This window comes from Columba livia, chromosome 9 (genome assembly GCF_036013475.1).
Source record: "Columba livia isolate bColLiv1 breed racing homer chromosome 9, bColLiv1.pat.W.v2, whole genome shotgun sequence".
NCBI lineage: Eukaryota > Metazoa > Chordata > Aves > Columbiformes > Columbidae > Columba > Columba livia.
The window spans coordinates 16,260,407-16,282,381 of record NC_088610.1 but is presented as its reverse complement, the minus strand read 5'-3'; the positions used below and the strand labels follow the sequence as shown (position 1 = coordinate 16,282,381).

At 38.7% G+C, this 21,975-nt stretch overlaps 1 protein-coding gene across 14 annotated transcripts in view; it reads right to left on the bottom strand.

The window, feature by feature from the left end:
* TRIP12 (thyroid hormone receptor interactor 12) overlaps nucleotides 1-21,975 on the bottom strand; it is a 78,128-nt gene that overhangs the window by 39,494 nt on the left and 16,659 nt on the right. For 7 of the 14 annotated variants that reach the window (XM_065072965.1, XM_065072962.1, XM_065072960.1 and 4 more), the window contains 3 exons: nucleotides 11,492-11,638; nucleotides 2,983-3,108; nucleotides 1,251-2,047 (listed from right to left, as the gene is read on the bottom strand). In XM_065072965.1, coding sequence (XP_064929037.1) covers nucleotides 1,251-2,047; nucleotides 2,983-3,108; nucleotides 11,492-11,589 — 1,021 coding nt within the window. In that variant the 5' untranslated portion in view covers nucleotides 11,590-11,638. The remainder of the gene's footprint in view (nucleotides 1-1,250; nucleotides 2,048-2,982; nucleotides 3,109-11,491; nucleotides 11,639-21,975) is intronic. The other 7 variants (XM_065072969.1, XM_065072967.1, XM_065072971.1 and 4 more) reach the window with 1 other exon arrangement.

Below are 21,975 nucleotides of genomic sequence, written 5' to 3'. Positions count from 1 at the left end.
AATTCTCTCTCTATTCCTTTTCTTTCTTGCTATAAAGTTGTCTATAACAAGGATAGACTCAGCTAAGAACTTGTTGGTCAGTCCCATTCTTGCCAGATTCTTACCCACTTCCCCCTCATCCCAGCCTGTGCAAATTCAGAGTTTTTACCCTGAAATTTCATCATCTAGTAAGTGTTGAACTGTGAAGCAGGTACATAAAACCTTGCTAAAAAGAAACTATTTTCCCCTTTCCCAATGCCATTCTTCCTCAATCAGGTTAGGTCATTGCGGAATCAATACTCCAGTCATGCAAGTTATCCAAAACAAGCCTGTTAGGTCAATTAAATCTATTTTGATTATACAGGAAGAGATCCAGTCGCTCTTGTTTATTTCACATATTTCCTGCATTAGTACTGGCTATGGACCTGCCCGAGGTGGGACAAGCTGTTTCTGGTCACATCTAGAGAAGGCAACACCACCTAGCAAGCTTAGGGATCCAACTGCTTAAATCAAGTTTTAGAGAATACATGCTTTCAGTAAATCATATAGTACAAAACGGTAGAAAAAGGCATTTTAAAAAGCACCTGCTCAAGGCAGAGCTACAAGCATTTCTGCACATTAGCAAGCAGGTGCTCTGCTGGGAGAAAACTGCCTGTACTTCTTGGTGACAATGTCCAGGAACGGTACCTGCTATTAAAATTCAGGATCAGAGAGGATGTATTTTTTTAGGAACAATTTAAATGATAAAGTGACTAACATCTCAGGCACTAAATACACTAGGTTTAAAAGATTACTGTTCTTAAAGTAACAGAGATTCTCACAATAAGGAAAAATTACAAAAGTGGGCTTGAAACGAGAAACCATCTTGTTTCCATCTTGTTGAAACCACCTTGTTGAAACATACCATCTACTTGTTTTCTAGCATTTATCATTCTCACTTCAGGATAGAAAGCTTAAAAAAAACACCAAAGCAAATCTGATAGGAGGAATATAATCATGAGTTTTACCACAACATCCAACTATTTTGCATATATTTGGTTTTTCAAATCAATTTGCAAGATAGAGAAGTTATAGAACATTGCTTGTGCTTAAAGCATTTGCTTTAGCTGTAAATAGCTTCAGCCACAACTTTACTTAAAAGCTCAGCAGAACACACTAAAAGTTAATTTCTCTAAGATGATCTCAAGAAGCCTGAAGACAACAGAAGAATTTGTTTAAAAGACTTGATTTTAAAACATACATGGCTTATTCTTCCACAAAAAACAACTTACTTGCTAGCTTAGCCTGTAGTCCTGAAGGTCCAGGTTTTGATGTCTCAGACTTGGAAGAGCCTGGTAGAGACAGTTTTGTTTTAGGGAGACTGACTTTTGGGCTGAATCGAGCAGCCCAGTCAAACTTTGAAGAGCCACTGGTTTTACTTGGTTCTTTGTCCCTGCTACTCCTTCTCGGACTGGGGCTGGATGCAGAACGGGAACGTCTAGCCTTATTCTGGTCCTTTCCCTGTTTCACTCTGGCACCCTGAGGAACAGTAGAAGAAGCAGATGCAACAGCAGAAGAGGAGGAGGATGTAGAAGCTGAAGAAGAAGAATCAGTGATGGTGCTACACCCAGCTTTGGCTGAGGTCACCGATTTTGAAGCCAGCTTGGAGAGTTTTGCTGACTTCTCTTCAGCGCCAGTTGATTCAACTGCTGAACCACTCTTTATACAAGACAGATTCTCTGTCCTTTTCCTTTTCTGACTTCGGGAGCTACCAACAGCTCCACCCTTTCTGGTGTGAGCCTTGCTTGTTGATGGCAATTGTGTAGACTTCGGCTGTTCTTGGTCTAAGTGTCTTCTCTTAGACTTAGTATGTGGCTTGTTGCTTTCCAAGGAAGGTTCAGTATTTTGAAGTGCTTTGGGTTTTTTAGCAGAGCTAGGAGAATTGGTCCTCCGGTAATCTGGACTAGCGCTGCGTTTAACTCCTCGAGAATTGTCTTTCTTAAGCACTTGCCCCGTTTTTTGCTTGTCTGAAGTATTGACTCTCTCTGGATCTTCTTGTGGTATTAAAAGAGCAGATGAACTACAGCCTCTGTAGAAGTAAGCAAGAACAACATTAGTGTTGAACTCTAGAAACCTCACAGTCACAACAGTTTCACAATATAAATGTCAGCATTCTCTAATAATAAAAGAAACCACAGTTAAGAAACACTATTGATTGTTAAGTTTACATGGAAACAAGAAAAAAGAAAAAACATGCTTGTATGAGAACAGTCTTACTGCAAATCTTTGCTAGCATGAAAACTTAAAATAAATTGCAAAATAAAAGCACAATACACTGTTTTAAAGAGGAAGATATGAGGTAACTTGGATAGATTATACTAACTTTTTTTTTAAATAGATGTCAAACTGATTGAAAAGAAAAAAAAAACAGGCCATGAAGTTATTATCACAATGTTTGAGAATGTAAGTTCCACAAGAGAGAAGGAGTGTTCAGTAATGCATAACTAGTCTTAACTGGATTCTAGTTCAAGAAAAGCTCTTAATGAACAGTTTCTCACCAGTCTTGAAATTGAGGTAGTAAATCACACGCAAAAATGACAAAAAACTGTGTATATAGCAGATGTGTATGAAGAGCAGACAAAGCATGGCCAAGATTATTACCCTGAACACAGGCAAACTTCAAATTATTACATATTTCGATTATTATTGGACATTGCTCACAACTCCTTGGGCAATCTTCCCCCAACATGAAGCAGGAAAGAGGGAGAAAGACCTTGCAAGTATTCCAGGACTAGTTATGCAGAAATCATTTCCTCCCCATCACTGATGGAAAGCTCTTAGTTGGTGAATTAGGAAAATAAAAACAGAATGTGAAACACTGAAATATATCCACTGAATGCAGTACCTAGATTAGTTGAATCTATTAGTCATACTCTTACAAGAACTCTGTATAACTAGATATATCATACATAGTTGTGAAGAGCAGATAACACTAGTTAACAAATGAATACAAAGCACAATTACCTTTTAGAAAAGTGTCCCTTGGACTGCTCAGAAGTAGTATTAGACTGCACTTTGGGTGTCTTTGAAATAGATTTTCTACTCTCAGGAGGGCTATGTGCCTTATGTTTTGCCTGCCCTAAATGTGACCTGTCAGCAGAAAGTCAAAACAGAAAGCTATCAGGATTCCAAGATACAGATACAAACCTGTAGGTATTTTTGGACCATTTACAAGTATTAGTTTACAGCTTCAAACCTTTCCATATCAACCCCTAACATTAAAGCAATATTTCAAAGAATCACCTGATACGGTTACAAATCACTACCAGTGTAACTGTTTTGTAAAGCACACAATTATTTAGTCATTTTAAATGAATTAAACATCATCTCACACCCGAGCTGTGCAGATAAATTCAAATCTTTCTGCTGTGCAAGATTACTGAATTATTCACTTAAGCATTATGCCAACACAGTTAAGACACAAGACTAGAGCACCTGTCAAAGACCTCTTCTCAGAAACAGATATATACTCTCAAACATCAAGATTCCATGTATTAAGATTTTATCCAGTTATGAGTGTTTACAAGTTCACCTCTTCGCTCTTCAGTTTAAGAAAATCAAATGCTCAGAAAGAGAATATAACTAGTTCCACTTGGTAGGAAAGCTCAACCCAGTCAGTTTTTAGCTACAGTGCCACCAATTGAAAGGATTGAGAGCTGTCTGGTAACAGCTGAAGTAAGAGGAATGAAGAAATGCATGCTACCCATGCAGGCAGGCAGATGAGACAGGAAACCTGTCACAGCACAGAAAGGAATGAGTTTCTCATGGATAAGCTACAAGAGGTCTTCAAGTAGCATTCAGCTGCTTGCATAAAATGGTTTATTGTACAAACTCTGCCTGGAGGACAAAGATTGTACTATACCATCAATAAAATTTAAGACTTAAGTTACACCTTCACATATTCCACTACTTTTTTCAAAACCAATGAGAATTACCATCTGCAGGACTCAGAAGAGATAGTTCATCAGCATTTACAACAGTATAGTATAAATAATTACCAAGACAAGAAACATCTCAATTGTACTTCCCTGGACAAAACACACTTCTGACTCAGCTGTCACCAGGAAAATTCTACTGATCACGTCAGACATATACAGAAACCCCAAGCACCACCAACCTTTTTGATACTTCAAACTAGCCTAGTACTAACGCTAGAAAAAGCAACATTTCAAAGGTAAAGCACTGCTGACTGAATGCTTATATGCTATTAAGCTAGACTATCTAGCCCTTTGAATTAAGCTACACAAGCATCTTTGAATCATATAGGAGAAGTGGAGAAACAGATTTCAGATTTAAGTGTCCTGCTCTAAGCCATGAGCCCAAACCCAACCCATGACCCCAAACTCAAAGTTTAGGTGAAAAGAGTAAGTGGCAGAGGTAGAAGAGTTCCACAGGCTTTAAAAGAGCTTCTTCCAACCAGCAGCCAGAAATGCACTAGCAAAGGCAGAGCTAAGCCTGCTATTGGCCACAAAGGTTCACGATCCTCTTAAGGATTTCAACACAAACATAAACCGTAGTAGGAAAAAAATTATGAAGTCTAATCATGTAAGTGATAACTACATCATAATTTGCTTACAGAGTCAAAATGGTAAAACTTCAGTAATATGAGTGTTTTTCTTGATAACCTTCCTTCCTCCGTTTTCTTCCGAAGTATTCTCATTTAGTCAGTTAAACAGACGAGTGCACCTAGACAGCACATATTCAGAACATTTCCCGTGGCTCATATTTCTAAGAGCGTAACAGTCTGAAAAGATTAAATTAACAGCATCTTCTCTATACGCTAGTAATTTGTTTTTATTTCTCATGCTAAAAAAAAAATTTTACTATCAAAAGCAAATGAAGTAAAACAGATCTTTAGCTCACAATAGCAAACTTTATCAAGATAAACTTGGAAATGTTTCACCTAAGTGTTTGGATTTTCCTTTGCCCAACAAAAGATTAAGGCGTGAAATTTAATTTTCCCCTTGAAATGTTTTCATTATGGGAGTAACTAAAGTTATTACATAATTTACACTTGGCAGGAATCTCATTTTTTATGTAAGCTAACTGATCAGGTTCATCTATTCTGAAGTATATTTTAAAAGGTTATTTTCATTTAAAGATTTTTGGTTTGCTTTAATTAGAAGCAGATTCAATGTAGTGTTCTAAGTATTCACAGAACACAAATAATTGAAGATCTTTTCAACTAAAACATCACTAAAGCAATACATCAAAATATCAAGTATTTCAGTCATGCACTGAAAAGTTTCCACTTGTTCCAAGCTTACCCCCTTGCACCTTTAAGCCCTTCATGTTCTTACAAATGTTACAAACATAATTTCACACTAATGTTCAATTTATGTGGACCAGTAAAGCTACAACTATATCCCAGGGATGGTGAATACTGTATTGTGCAGAATATTTGCATTTGCTTTATTTACTTTATCCATCAAACTATCAGTCGAAATAGCACTCATAGCCAGAGGAGAAATGTTACACTAGGAACATAACAAGAGGGGAGGCAAAACCGATGAGGATTTTTTTAAATTTTACTTTTAAAGACCTACTGTGCTCTCACTTCCCATTCTTCGAGTTTAATCATTCACCTTGCATGTGTTGCAAACAGAAAGTACACAAGACAATAGCAACTGTACATGCAGTAGCGTGTCAGTTAAAAGGAACGTAACATTAACTCCCCTTATAAGATGGCAAGCAAAATGACAGCTTGGAGAGACTGCAGGATTAAATTAAAAGAAATTTAACCATACATCAACTAACAAGTATCATTGTCCCAGTTTATATTCAGTTTGCAATAGCTTGCTTAAGGTCTTGTTAAAAGTTAACTTACATACAAAGGTAGTCAGAACAGTCTGATGAGCTAGAAACAAAAAAGGTAATGCTTGGAGAACTAAGTGCATGGGCAGCTGGAAGATTTGTTTGTTGTTAAAGGCTGTAAACTACCTGTGCTTTTGCCCATAATTCAAGGCTTTTAAATCATAACTTCACAGTATCACAGTATGTTTGGGATTGGAAGGGACCTCAAGAGATCATCTAGTCCAATCCCCCTGCTGGAGCAGGAACGCCCAGGTGAGGTCGCACAGGAACATGTCCAGGCGGGTTTTGAATGTCTCCAGAGAAGGAGACTCCACAACCCCCCTGGGCAGCCTGTTCCAGTGTCTGTCACCCTCACTGAGAAAAAGCTTTTCTCAAATTTAAGTGGAACCTCTTGTGTTCCAGCTTGATCCCATTACCCCTTGTCCTATCATTGTTTGCCACCGAGAAGAGCCTGGCTCCATCCTCATGGCAGGATGAGGCAGTTACAAGATCTTCATTCTTCTTGATTGAAGTATCATTCATTTAAAAGCTTCATCTAAACAAATATTCTAGAAACAAGTACTTTGAGATGCTAAATTCCTCATTAATGACAAAAAGACATAAGGTATTTATGAGCTTGTGTTTCTCCATTTCCATTTGCAGGGGCAAGCTTAGGAAGACTCTTGCTGCACCTTCAAGTGTTGTTTTTATTTAGTTTGTCTGCTTGGGCTTTTTTGTGAGCTTTGTTGTTAAAGACCATTTCATAACCCACTCCAAGGCCTCACTCAACTGGGCAAAGCTGTCTGCTGCTACACATTCTAATCCCCAGGTAGACACTCAGTTTGGAGTAACACACATACAACACACATACAGAAGTTGACAAGTGAGGCACCATCTAGTTTGCAGTGTTTCTGTAAACTGTCTCCTGGAAACTGCCAGCATTTCCCCTCTTCTTAGCAAAACCAAAATAAAGAACCAACTAGAACCTGTCCTCAAAGAGTTACCCTGTGCATATACAAAAAACCCCCACACAAAACAATACACACAACATACCTTTTGAACTTAGTTAACAAACAAGGTGTTTCATCTAAGTCATGTTCCTCAGCAGCTGAGTGAGATATTAAATGTATTAAATGCTTCCAAATATGAAGTCTAAAAAACTAAACACCCTTTTACTTCTGTCAAAAGTGAGATTAAAAAAAGGCAATAGCACAGATTAAATAAACTGTGTAAAAAAAAAACCCCTACTTTCCCTCCTCAGAAATACTCTACCTGTTGTCCCCACCAATTCAAACGTTTAGTTTAGTTTTTACACAAGTCTTGGGGCAAGATGTTAACAGTTAACATATTATCAAGACTGGTCCGAAAACAAATCCTGTTCAGAACAGAAGCAGTATAACTGACAAAAGCATTCTTTTTTGCTTTAGTATTTGAAAAAAGTCAGTGTTTAATGTTTTCCAGATTCTGCTTATACCATGTTCTCTATGCAGCTAACAAGGATCTCTTTGCCTCCAATCCCAAATGCATAAGATCATGTATATATTATAGTCTGAAAACTTAAAATTTCTATAAAGTGTCATACTTTCATACACAGCATAGCAGTCATTTATGTCTAATTGCTATCCTACTTAAACACTGCTGTTCCTAAAGACTTCAGAATAGTGACAATATGCAGATTAAAAAAATAAGTGCCACTGTCATTTCATGCCACTAAAAAAAATTAAACATCTTTGCACCACTAGTAAATAGGTCTAGTACACAGCACCACTTCCATTACTCCATACCAATATACTGAAGCATTGCTTCAACTGAAAGGAACAGGCAACTGTACCACTTTGCAAAAATATCTTATTGTGTGCCTCACCATATCACTTCCAAATCGCTCCCATTCAAAGTAACTACTATGGCATCACTGGGAACTTAAGCCACAAGGGCACAATTCTTCACCACACAGGGAAAAAGTGCTCTCAATGATGCATCTGCTTCCCACTCCTCTTGGGTTTACTGCTGCAATGGGAAGCTTCAGTATCATTATTGCTTCCTTACAAACCTGCAAAGAGTCACCCTTCCATGGAAAGTGCTGGAAGAGGTAGTTCAGTAAGGCCAGTAAGAACTATAATATCCATAAGACCAGAAAGTCATTCAAAGCACAAAACCTTTTCAACATCACTACTGACAACAGAAAGTGAAAAAACATTAGTCTAACTTCACCAAGGCTGATTTGGCTCTGTGCATACATGGAGGGGAGGACAGTTCACCAGTTTATATACCTGTTTGCAAACACACATCACTTGCTTCTTTTAGAGTTAAAAGCACACCACATAAATACTAAGTTGACTTCCAATTCGTGCCACAGCCGTCTTTCTACACAGTCTATGAGCCTAGCACCATTTGGATTTTTTGTTTGTTTGCTTGGTTTGAGGTTTTATTTTGTTGTTTGGGGGTTTTGGGTTGTTTTAAACAAATGTAACTTAAAAAAAAAAATCAAACACTTAAAGCTCATATCAAGTTACTGTGTTGAGTATGAAATTGCTGGTAAAACTCCAGCAAAAAACAAAGGCTTCCTCCATTCATTTTGACTGCAAGTATTGATGTTATTAGGATGACATCAAATAGGCCCACTCCAGAAGAAAATGGGTTTGCATTGCTGCTTCCAGGTTAAGACAAATCTGCCAGTATTAGACACCATGTTTTACATATTAGACCAGAGAGAAGTTCAGAATTCCCCAAGTCTTCATACAAGTGGACAGTAGCCATTCAGCAAGTTAAACCAGTAAAGTTTTATTTAAATACCTTTAAGCTACAAAAGCGCCAAAGACTATAGAAAGACACGCATAGCATTTCACCTTGGAAGTGCTATCATTCTCTAGCCTCTCCTTTCTAACACCTGCCTCAACTGCAGTCTGTTCAAGGGTTCACTCCAGTCAGAGCACAAGAGAGGCTATTACAAAGCTGTTTGGCTATACTACCAATGTTATACAACCACCCACGTTACATTAGCGGACTGTACTAAGTCTGAAATTACAGTACAAGCGACAAACTGCAAACTCTCCAAGTTTTGTATTTTCAAAATGCGTGCACCTTAGCCACAAGAAAGCTTTAAGAAACAGCTGCTGCATTTCCAGCATTTAGAAAGCTATTTATACAATGCACAAAGGTAATCAAGTACACAAGTTCAGACAGTATTGAAACTTGTCCTTGCTTAAAGGGCTATGATCGCATATCTATGACCAAAGTGAAGTAACCTTCTCCAGCATTTCAAAAGGTGTGGCCCTTAAGTTTGCTTATAAACTTTGTGGCTAATTTTAGCCATGAAGCAAGAACCTCCTACAGGCTCACATTAATGCTTAATTCCTTGTACAATATTAGTTTTTGTTTTGTGGGGGATTTTCAGGGTTGTGTTTGTCTATTGGGTTTGGTTTGTTTTTTTTTCAAGAAACACATGGATCTAAGAGTGGCTGAATAAAATCTCATACTACCTGTACAACTACATCAACAAGTAGTGCAGATCAATAGAAGAAAATTTCTGAAGTGGGATACTTGCCATTAAGGACCAACATCCACCATGCATGCATTTCCATGATCTCTACTTCGAAGGAGACCAGATTACAACCACAAGTGACCAGGACACATGAACTGCTCTCCTAGAGCACAACTTCCACTTTAGTTTCATTCAAAAGATTCAGTTCAAGTGCTCCACGGCCATGTCACGATGTCAGCCAAAGCACAGCAGGTGAGGATGACAGATTTGCTTCACAAGAACACTCTCAACTTAATATTTTAACACAGATGCATCGTAATTTCATACTTATTTGGACAATATGAACATATCGTTGAAACTGGTCTTCTCACAGTTTGTTCATTTTACTTAAGTCATTTTACAGCTGAAATTAAAGAGTTTCAAGTTATGAATGACAAGTGTGAGAAAGAACAAAATAAGCTAAGTGTCTCAAGTATCCCCAAAAACTAACGTAAGAGAAGGTTTATTTGGTTGTGAGGGGTTTTTCGATGCTTGTTCAGAGATGGAAAGGCAGGAAAGATCCTGTTCTACAGAGTCCACATTTTCAAAGAGGACTGTATAATAAGCTTCCATCCTCCTTACTTAAGCAAAGAACTTTGGTTCTGATAAAGGTCTAACACAGTTCAGCAGTGAAATATACTCTTGCTCTTGAAGTCTGACCGACACAGACTTAGTAAAGGGTGGATGAGGTCCAGTCATTTAAGATAAGCTGCACCTTGAATCATTGTGTGATAGCACAAGTAACAGACCTCAAAGCACCAGAACCCATGTAAGTAACTTTCTCATAAGAAAATAGTGCTACCCCTAAAATTCTTCCATTTGTCTAACTCATTGTAGATATCTAAAAAAACAATCCCCAACCCCATGCCCAAATAACTTGCCTCTAGTTTTTTAGTCTAAGGAGCAGGTTATTCACCCCATGTCAAGGTCAGTGTAAAAGAAGAGGTGGTGGCGCAATATCCAACTTAAATATCCATTCAGATGTAGGGAGAACACAGACCGGAATGAGAGGTTCACCATGCCTCAGTTGAAGAAATAAGGATTCTCCAAAATCAGTGCTAACTTGCAAAATAATCAGCTACAGAAGGCAGCAACCTCCCCCTCCTTATGTTACAGGAACCCAGGACAGAAGCCTTATGTTTATCATCTGCTTTTCTATTTGTACAGAAGAAAGTGGTTTAGAAGAAATTAAGCTACATTCTACAGATTCAATTATTCCCCCCAACTTCCTTCAAAGAACAGCTAGCCTCCTTCATTCATTCAGTGACCTTGTTCACAGTCAGACTACATGCTAGTAAGAACTACACTTCATCTTCACTATACATTATTGCCCAGTTCTTTCCGAGTAAAAAACTGCATATTTTGTGCCACTGACCCAAAATACTTTAATACTCTTACAGCAAAAAAGCAAAGCCCAAGATATAGACATCCAAATAACTGCACCAATATAGCCTCTGATGAAGCAGAATAGAGAGAGATACTGCCTACCATGATACTATAACCTTTGTTCATTAGACAAGTATCTTAACAAAATTAAATTAAGACTTATCCATACAGGCCTCAATCACTCAGACTGAAGACTCTCAACTCCTTAAAGGACACAGCAATAATTAGAGTCAGCACCCACAGAAAAGTTTCAAGGATCTTCTCTGTTCTGCACTGCCGAGGCAACCACTTACACAACAAATATAACCTAGCCCACTCACTCACTAATGATGACAAAACTCATTCTTGAATTACTCATAAGCTGCACAGGATTAACATGCAGTGGAAGGGAACAGAAAGGTGCCAGTTATTCAGTCATCTCTAATACAGACATGGATTTTCCCAGATTCACAGTCTCCTTGTTTACCCCTCCACATATTTTTGTTATCAGGGAAGGAAGAAAGAGAAGGAATTTGTTACTACCTGTGATTTGCGGATTACAACTCCATTGCACTTTTTCCTCATAGATCCACTACAGCTATTCTAGCTGAACAGGCATGATAGTGAGTTATCTATGTTTTCACCCCATGCAATAACAGTACAGATAGAATTTCAAGGGCAAAAAGACTTAATGCAAGTTTCAGTGCTTGGATTGTAGGGTGGAAAACCTCATTCTCTAAGTCACAACAATTTTGCTTTTATACATTAAAACACACTCATAGACAATAGTCATACCTTCCTCCTACTGCGTCGTCTTGTGGCTGGGCCCCAGCAGTGTTCCTCTGTGAACGTCGCAGTGACCCCCCTGGATTGTTATTAGGCCGGTTGGACATTGGCACCTCTCTCCTGAAGGGACATACCCTTTCTAGACACTATCATTCACTGAAAAACAAAAGAGACACAGTCATAAGACACGTGACATGAAGACTCGCAGCCATGCCTCAAGAAGCAAATTTAAAATACTATTGTTTAAGCAAAAACTTAAGACAAAAACCTGACAATTTTTAGTTAAAGGGCACACGGACCAAGTTTCTTCTCAAGAGCATTTAGATCCTTAAAACAGAGCAGCCAGTTTTCAGTACACATAGTACAGAGATGACCTGTTGGACCAGATGACCTTCAAAGGTTCCTTCCAACCCAATCTCTTCTGTGATGCCATGCATGTTTTCTGGCAGGCTTCTATAATTACTTTAAGGAGACAAAACACATGCAATTTAGGAGAACCTGTATTTATCAACATTAAGGAAGAACACACTAACTAGCAAAACTCAATGCTTGATAGAAAGCAACAGTATTTCATTATTTTAACTCTCAGTTTAGGAGATGACAAAGCCAGTTTCAGGAGTAAGCGGCAGTTTCCACAAGATCACAGAAGTAACTTAACTATTGTTGTTTTAAAACAGCTTCTTTCTCTAATCAGATTTTTGCAACTCCTATTTGTGTAATGAAAGATACATAGTAATTCAGGAAAAGAGACCTAGCTATATAAACAAGTTTAATTAGTGGAAAAAGGTATTTGAGACAGAAGAATTAATGAGCATACACAATTATTAAAAAAATATTATGGCTTTGTATTACTACTTTTGGAATGGCTTTGTGACTGCTAGAGGTCTACAGATACTCTTTTGATAGTTATTTATGGAAGACTACCATAAAACCCAGCTGCAGCCATTAGAAAGAGAGGCATTTCAAGATCAAGCCTCACTTAGCTCCCCTGCAAAGAGAGGTAACTTTTGTTATCATGCGCTAAGTTGGTATTCCTATACATAGGGCACAGTAACAGGACTATAAACAGCAAATCTAGTTTTACTGCTTCCAATTGCATGGAATCTGGTTAAAAAAAAACAAAAAACACCACCACCACCACACAACAACAACACACAAAACATGCACACACTATGGTATTTGCAGGTGAAAAAAGCCACAAGTAGAAAAATAACCAAAGTTTAAGAACACAATAGTCTATATGCTGATTCAGTATCTATTAAATCTATAGCACAGTACGCAAGAAACCTTCCAGGAAAAAGTTGCAGATAACTAAGGTTCGGTTCAAATTCAAATGCCCCCAATAAACAAAATAACTCTCAAGACCTGGAATTGTCAGTAAAGCCAGACAATACTTCACTGTAACTGTCTACTCTGAAAGACCCTACGGAAGTAAACAAAAGGGGCGGGGGGGAATTACTGTAGGCCACAGGAAACCAGGCACATAAATTGTTATAACATAAACCATTACCTCAAATATCTAACACATGCCAAAATGAACATGCATGCAATCAAGAATCCTGCACAGCACAAGTTAGTGATCAGGATCCTACCAGCTCAGATTTAGTCTCCCAGTTAGCATACCAAAAATATGTTAAATAAACTCTAGAAATTAAAAATAATACAAATTAAGCAGAAGAATTGCACCCCATCCTAGACCCCACAACACAGGAACTGAAAGCATCTTTTGAAAGTTCTTCTGTTCTTTTCACTAAGAGGTCCAACACAGCAGCAGACAGCAAAAGCAGAAAGACAATTAACAAATCTTTGTCTTTACCTTACACTTATGAACTTGAAAGAATATAAGTAGAGCAATCAATACACAATCTCACAAAAAACAGTTGTTTAATAAACCTCATGGCTAGAAGTCTTGACTGGGAAGTTGAGAAATCTGTTAACCCTACTCCTCAGAAGCTGAGCTTTCCCTCTTCATGATTATTTCTCTTACCCTTACTCCTTAATCACAGCAAATACTCCCACTAACAGAAAGATTTAAAGCTTTTAAGTAATAACTGACACTTTCAGTCTACAACGTCTTCTATTTTCGAGCACAAAAGAATTGACAATGGAACAGAAGAAGCCTGCTATGGATGGTATTTATTCCAGCTTGCTGGTGCAGCCAGAAGCCAGATCGGTCAGGCTGAGGAAAGTATAAGCAGTAGTGTTCTGTGCAGAGCCCACCGCAGGTGCAGGCCCAGGAACATTAATCAGGCTGAACACGGCTCCAGCGCTAAGGGGTCTAGCTGGAGTCAATCACAGGCATTGTTAAATGCCACCATGCATTCTCTCTTTATTTCTTTGTATTCATACATCAAATGAAAAAAATAAAAATCTCTTCATAAACATCAGCATGGAAGCACAGTTGGTGCATTTTCTGAAAGGTGGAAGTAGTGTTCTCTCCTGTAGAAAGGTCAACCAAACTATCAGTCGTACTATGCCATAGATCTACTGCATAACCCCATAGTAACTACAAGAAGGACATACATTCCAGCAGGTTTTATTCTGTAAGGAGCAGTGCGCACTCTAGAGCTCTGTTAGGTCAGCCACATGCCTCCCCACCTAGGGCCATGACATGCGCCCCTCCATGAAAACATCACACAGACAATCCTGGTGCTGTGGGGTGAAACTTTGAAGTTGATCTGTCTGGGTCAGCCAGACACTTTAAGTAGTCTGTGCTTCAGAGTTATGCAGCAGTGTGTTGTCATGCACATGATATTTTCAGCTGTGTAGAAGAATGAAGTGGCAGCTGTTTTACACTGGAAGGCATCTGTCAAATCAAGACGATGTCCAGAGTTAACTTCTATATTGAAAATTCTCAACCTTGTGTTTCTTACTGTGCAGCGTGTTACCATATGACTCCCAGTTTGCTTTTAAATATAATGCTGCTTCATGCTCCGGCTATGAACTTTAACAACAAAACATGAACTAAAGTCTCATTGCAAGCCACACAATACCATGTGCCCAGTTAGTCCAATAGGAAAGACCTTTTTAGTGGGTCACAACTGTCTTTCACATGCTAAAAGGACAAGAGCCCTGAGCTTCCTAAAACAGAACTGTTCTCATTCAGACTTGTCCCTTCACCTGTAAGCCTCACTCCCAGCACCTGGTTTATTGTTCCCCCTCTCTGGTTCCCTAAATTCAAAGGAGATGCACAGCCCAGTAGATTAGCTGAATATGCCAGTGCAGTCCTGTCACATTTTAAGACCATTTCCTCAACTACATTGAACATTTTCTCCACACACACAATAAGAAAAGCTACAATTGTACATCAGACTTCCATGCTCCAGTTGACAGGCTTTGCAATTTGAGAATTTAAGTTCTCTTCTAGCATAAAGTTTTCTGTTAACAAGCCATTTTAATGTTTCACAACCCCATATTCCTAGCTGTAATTATGCCAAAGCACTGGCCCATAGATGCTCTCCTCATAAGCAGACTCTTAAGATTGAAGACAAATACTAAAAACCAGCATTTCAAATAAACCCACAACACATCTTCTGAAGACATCTAACAGCACTGGCATATAATTGTTACCTTGAATAATATTCTTGAGTTTCAGTAAACACTGTTCAATTACGATTTGTTAGTATACAGGAAAGCAACTAGAACTGATTTCTGCAGACCTAACATACCTCTTACAAACACTGTAGCTAACGTATAGCAAACATATTACTTGGAGAGGTTCCAGAGGAACACAAGATACAAAAAACACCTGTTGACTTGCAGGGAAGCTTCTACCTTTCTTCTGACAGAAAAGCCAACAGGAAATGACTGACACTTTTCCATATCTTTGAAGCAAACAGAGGAAACAGACAACTACAGAACAAGCCTGCATTGGCTTTCACTTAACACCCAAATGCACCTCTGAAGGACACAGAACTGTGATGTAGGCTACAGAAAAGAGAATGAGTAAACCGAAGCACTCCAGCAGGCTCCAGAGCCACTAACAGGATACAAGGCAAACCAGTAACAATCCCTGTTAAAAATGGAATTGAACACTCTCACAAGAAAAGGGCTTCCCTAATCTATTTGCATAAGCTCTGAAACTTGTTTGGTTTTGATCGGGGCTTTTTTGGGGCAGTTAATGTTCTTTGCAAGAGCCTTGGTAGTACAGTAAGTGCTCTTGCAATCCAGTTTCCTGAATATTTAAGGATATGCCTAACACCTCTGCTATAACACTCCATTATAATGCCTGTTATCTGCTTGGAGTTAAGTACACTGGTCAGCATACTTTCTCTTTTGTACCTTGGCCCAAAAGCCAGCACTGCGGCAAGCCAGCTTCTCAAAACTGCAAAGGCTTGGTGCCCTGAAGTCAGTATTAGGCAAAAAGGGGGAAGAAGCAAGAGACAGAAGGATGTTTATATGCCTTGTAAATTCAGAACATTTTCTTCCAGTAAGTTGAACATCTTGCCAGCCAGAACCCAGAGTGCAGTGTACTTATTGTAAAACATTAAGACTTCAGATTTGTATTTCTTCATTGCAATGCAGGTAACGTTAATTTACTTGATAGCTGTGACATACCTAGTCAGTTAAATACACAAGCATACAACACATTTAAGAGTTGATAATAAAATTTCAACTAAACTGCAGAACCTACTGCATATGGTTCAGTAACTACCGATTTGGTTTGGACCTACATTACTTCATTTTAAACTGATCTCATAGCTGCACCTCATTTTTGCTCACTGCTCACAAGGTTATCCTCATTTACCCGCAAACATACACACCTATGTTCTTGCCTTGCAAGCAAGCACTTGCAAGCTCTCCATCACTTCTACTACTACACCAGCTGACTCAAATTCATTATTAAGATGACTTTTTAGTTCAGTTAGTTGCTTTTAACTGAGTCTTGTGCAGCTGATTTTGATACAGTAGTTTTTACTATACTCTCTAAACTCAATCATTATCCACTCCGCCCAGTTCCCCAGTTCCACTGCAGTCCCCACCTCCAAACATAAATTCCATGTCAAAGCTCCATGCAGGCAGAAGCTTGTATTTTCAGTTCAGCAGCCTCTCATCCCTTCTGCTTGTAGAAATAGTTCATGGAATAATTCAGGGAGTGGGTACAACAATTACTCAAGTTTTACTACAAAACTTTTCTGTAAGATCTCCCAAACTCTCATCATCCCTCCCCCTTCTTCTCAACAGCAAATTTCGATACACAAACAAGGGAAAAATATATTGTCCAATGAGCTGCAAGATGCTGCAAGGCAGACAGATTTCAGCTGTGTTCATGCAAATCCTGGGTTATTCAGCTGCATGAAAGCATTAGCCTTAAGGAATGACAAGCTTTTCTTCCAACATAGCGCAAGTTACCACTTATTTTCTTATCTGCTTCCATCTCTACCTTCTCCCCATTAATGGCCATAAGTTGTCAACATGATGTGAAGATGCTACAGTACACTGAGGCTTACCTGCCGCACTGCATCTAATGATGTAAAAATCACATGGTGACTTATCAGATCAACTTCTTTTTATACAGAAACCATACAAGATTTCACCAAATCATACATCTAGCTGGACTGTATTCTTCTTGTATTCTCTCCCTCCAATGCTAAAGAAAAAAAATTTTTAAAAGCTACAGAGAGAGAAATACATGCTAACTAGAGCAAATTAGGTACATATAGAAGTCTTCAGGACAAACAAGATTTTACAGCCTCCTAGTATTGTAACATTACATCATTGCTGGGAAGACAGAAAAGCAGGTATCAAGAAGTTTCTTCTTAAAACAAGCACGTTAGGTGGTAAAGAAACATATTTCTACACCTCCTTCACCACAGAATTTCTACAAACTTAAACAGCTGCATCACTTTTGTCAGTTCTCTTAGAAGACATTAATAATTGATGGGAGTTTAACAGAGTTTAACAGCATACAGAAGCAAACTCTTCAGATCTGATGCCTTTTTGATGCAGGGTTCAACTGCAATATAAGAGTTAAGTTAGAATCGTTATAATAGCCTTGGTTGGAAAGGAGCTCTCAAAATCATCTGGTCCAACCTCCTGTTGAACACAAGTCCTTAGATTACATTAGAGCACTCTCATTCTGCTGAGACATGACAAATTAAAACCATGACAACAAAACACATTCTGAGTTCTGAGAAATAGCAAAAAAGCAAATGAATCATGAGAGACACTCTGAAGAAAGGGGAAAAAATATGCCAAATTAAATATGACATCAAAACATCAGGCCAGGCGTAAAGGCACGCAGAGAAGACAGTAACAGACTATCAGAAAAAAGTATTTTTAGCAGAAGCATTTGATAAAAAGGTCATGCAGTAGGTGTCAGCTCAAGTAACCTGATATGTAGATGTAAATGTAGATATGTAGATGTACAGGTGTGCATCCCCCCCAAGGACAACCTCTCCAAGAAGAAAAGAAACAACTTTGGCCCTGTTCCTCACCGCAATCACACATAGCTCAGGAAGCATTCCCTCCCCTTCGCTTCCTCAAAAACACAATCCAGTAACCTGGACTACGATGTAGAAATAAGCAAAATGGGCATGTAAGCTACAAACAAAGGATTCCAGTCACTGAAGACATTATAGAATTAGGACTAGTTCACATGTCCAGTTTCACACTAGGTAACTTTAGACAATACATAAGCCGTTAACCAGAGACAGATTTTTTCCAACCTGCTGACAAAAAAAAGAGCTTCAGCACACTCTTAAATTCATTTACAATGGAATAGTTCTTTTTATTTCAGCTACTCCGATTAGAGTAGAAGCATTTCTTAACCATTCAGAATTACCTGATATATTAAAAGGCGTATGAATACCACAGGAAACTTCTCAAACACCAGTAGACCATAAATACACACAAGCTAAGTATTCCACAGGAGAAAAATAAAAAAAAACAGTCCGTAAAGGAACAGGAGTTACCCCTGTTCCACTGAGTTTACAACAGAAAGTCATAAGAAGATGATGGCAACCTTTGTGCCTTGCTCCATTAGGAAAACATCAGCTTTCCCTTACACAGTCTTTCAAAAGCTCAGACATTGCCCAGCCTTCTAGCTGAGACAGTGGCCATGCAGAAAGCCACCTTCCCTGAATCAGTAAAACAAGTTGCTAGGAACTTGAAAGGATGTAACCACCAGATTAACACTCTCCAGACTGCATCTATATGTTTATGTCTATAAAGATCTATAGACAAAGATTAGGAAGATAAAGTCTTGGCATGGAAGAGAAAGGAAGAAGGGCTAAAAATATCTTCACTTGTGATCTCATGGTTCAGAATTAGGGAGAACTACGTTGCTAATTGGCAGTTAGAATACTCATTGCCTCCAATTGAAGATTTACAAGTTCCCACAGGAGATAAAAACACTGAAAATTCAGAACTCTGAAAAAAATGCACAACACTGCTCACTAGACGGTGGCCCAGGTTGTTAGGACTGTGTGATCCAAGAGGTTATAGACGCCATAACCCCAACCCAGTAAGGTAGCACCCTTACCTACTGACTTCTGTTTGGGGAAAGAACTGGAAGAAATCTGTGCAAAAGATACCACAAGATACAATGTAGTCTGGGGTCAAGTATTGTTTAAGGCAAAAATCTAAATATACACAATCATATGTTCCAGTATTGATAAGAACAGTTTTGTGAAAGTGGGAAAACATTCTGAGTTGAAGAAGCCAAACAGCCTCCCCTGCTTCAAGCAGATCAGCTGAAGTTGAATTCTGAGACTGCAGAGACCTTTTGCTGGGCCTGGTGCAGAAAAGCAAACTGTCTTTAATGACCTGAGAAAAAGCTTAAACCTTGTTCCATAAAGACTGACACCAAGCACCCACCATTGGTTTAGAAAGAAAACAGTGGATTGGCCTACGCACCACAGCCAGAACCTTAGTGAGTCCTTCTGGGCTGTGGAAAGTCAAACAGAAATAGCAAAAGAGGCACTACTCAAAACTATAGAGAAGCACAGGTTATCACTGGCAGGTGGCTTTATAATGAGCCAACAGTGCAACTGACTGCCCAAGAATTTTAACAGCTCAAGAACCAAGGGACACCTATGCATGGAGGGGAGGGCCACAAATTAGCCAAAAAAAAAAAAAGTATCTGCAGAAGTTAGACAGCAGAACATTCAGGTTCGTTTGGACAGTCTAAAGGAACTGAAAAAATGCTGCTTGGTTCTATTCTGTACGTGGTTGTACAGGATAGCAATATGACCTCAGGTGTCTCAGGTCTGTTTACATAACTAGTGTCTCCAGCTCATGGCACAGAAGAATCCACAGTGCCATTTCATTACTGAGGAGAGAATCACTATTTTAGTACACTGAGAAATCAGGACAGGACTAAAGCTTAATTAAATTCCTGAAAGCTGGTTAAGGGAGCTAGCTGATGTCAAAATTCTAAAAGCCTTTATCTCCTGTACTCCTTACCTCTGGAAGACCAGAAGCTGCAGTCTGAGGAGAAAAAGGAGCTGCATGGAACAAATATAACGCTGTCTTGAGGCATCCCTCTTCAGTTCTGCCACCTCACTGCTTAGTTTCTCTTATGTTCATCAAGGACAGAAGTATTACAAGCTGTGCTCACTTTTCCTTGGACTGCATTTTGGTTCACAGAAGTACACAAGGGTCATTCAGATATTAGATATTAATTTAAAAAAAGTTCAGAAAAATAGAAAGCATTTCATTTCAGCATTCTGTATCTTTGGAAATTAAACGTGTTGTCAACAGCAACTATTCCTCTCATTTTTTGATGAATCAGCAACAAAGTTTATAATAAAAACAATCTCTTCGTACATCTATTTACAAGGATAGATAATTCAAAGAATCTGTCCTTGTAAAAGAATTCAACTAAGTAAGTTGTTCTTCTCCAAATAAACCAAGTTGGTTACCTTTCCATGTCACTATTTGTAACACATTCAAACTGGTTCAAAATAAGTTTTGAACCAGTATATGGTTTGACTTCAATTCATTAACAAAGGAAGGGAATGTTCTCTCAGTGGCAGAATGCCAGGACTCCACACTTCAAGAAAATATTTTCATGTTTACAACACCTGTAATTTCCCCATCTTCAGTTGCTCTGTTTTGTTTTGGTTTTTTTAGCAGCTAAACAGTGTGTTATTTAGTCAATTCTGCAGCAGCTAACTTTTCTGCTCACAAATAAAGATTATCAAAAGCATAAGAACCCAGAACCTTCAGAATCCATCTGTGTTCAGTAAAAGAATTCAGTAACATGAAGGACTTGTATACCATGTAGAGAGCTGGCACGTATAAACATAGCGAACATTAGGCACAGGAAACCAAACCAGTTTGTGTCTTTTTGTTGACAGATATTTTTTCCTTTTAGTACACCAATCAGAAAAAGAAAAGCAAAGAACAGGTGTGTTCAAAGTTTATTCTTTGTACAGTTGTGTCACAGCAAAATTTCTCTGCCACATCAGATATTATAGCAAGAGCTTGACCACATCTACAGGAACCCTAAATGTACTGTTACTGACAAGCTGACAGACAGTAAAGTTTACACTACGAAAGTCTTAATATGCAATTTTGCTACCTGGTGCTAATAATACAAGCGTGAATCCAACTTGTTAGCAACAATGGCAATAACACTTTTTTCCTTTTCTAAATTAAACAAAAGCAACTGGTATCTCCACAGGAAGACATTTTCCAGCAGCTAAATTCTAACCAAAACTCTATTTGTAGTGTGAATTTATGTAAATTCTTCTGGTTTTAGCACACTCCCAACAAAAACAGTCAAAAGCGACAGTCTCATCTGTCCTTCATTTTCAACTGCTCACTAACATCACACACACACACAAAAAACAAAACAAAACAAAGACACACAACCAGCCACACACAACATACTGCCTGGCAAGCTTGAGGGAGAACAGTCTCTTCAGAAGAGGGGAATTAATTTGAACAAGGAGCTTCTACCTTCTGCAAGATAACCTGAATGCAAGCACAGAATCTTGCATGAAGTACTGAGCAGTGATGCTGCCAAAAATGAAGACAAGCTAGTAGGTAGGTGGTCAAGTTAAGACCAAGCTAACAGATGTGGCAAACTTAGGGCAGGGGGCATTTATTGCCAGTAAAGAACAAAAAGTCAGTTGAGTTGACCAGGGCAAATTTCAAGTTAGAAGCTTGATTTCAGTATTGTCATGCAAGTGACTGTGAAGGACTACAGTGAGTCCACGGATTCCCTGATGGAGGGCATGGGAACAGAAATTAGCCTTGAAGATACTAAAGCCTGCCCGTGAGAAAGATGGGAGTAAAGGAGTATCCAGAGATAAAGGTGCACCTGTGCCAGAGAAGGGAGTAACAGAGTAACATTGATGATAGCAAAATTAGCCAATGAGATGTTACCGCTGTAATTTGTAACCAGTAGTGAAGAGACACGTGAATTGGTCAAACTGTATAAAAACACACTTGTAGCAATAAATGGTATCTACTACTTTCATTCTGAAAGAATTTGGTCTATGCCATTTGTCTGTCTCAACCACGACAGTGACCCAGGAAGTACT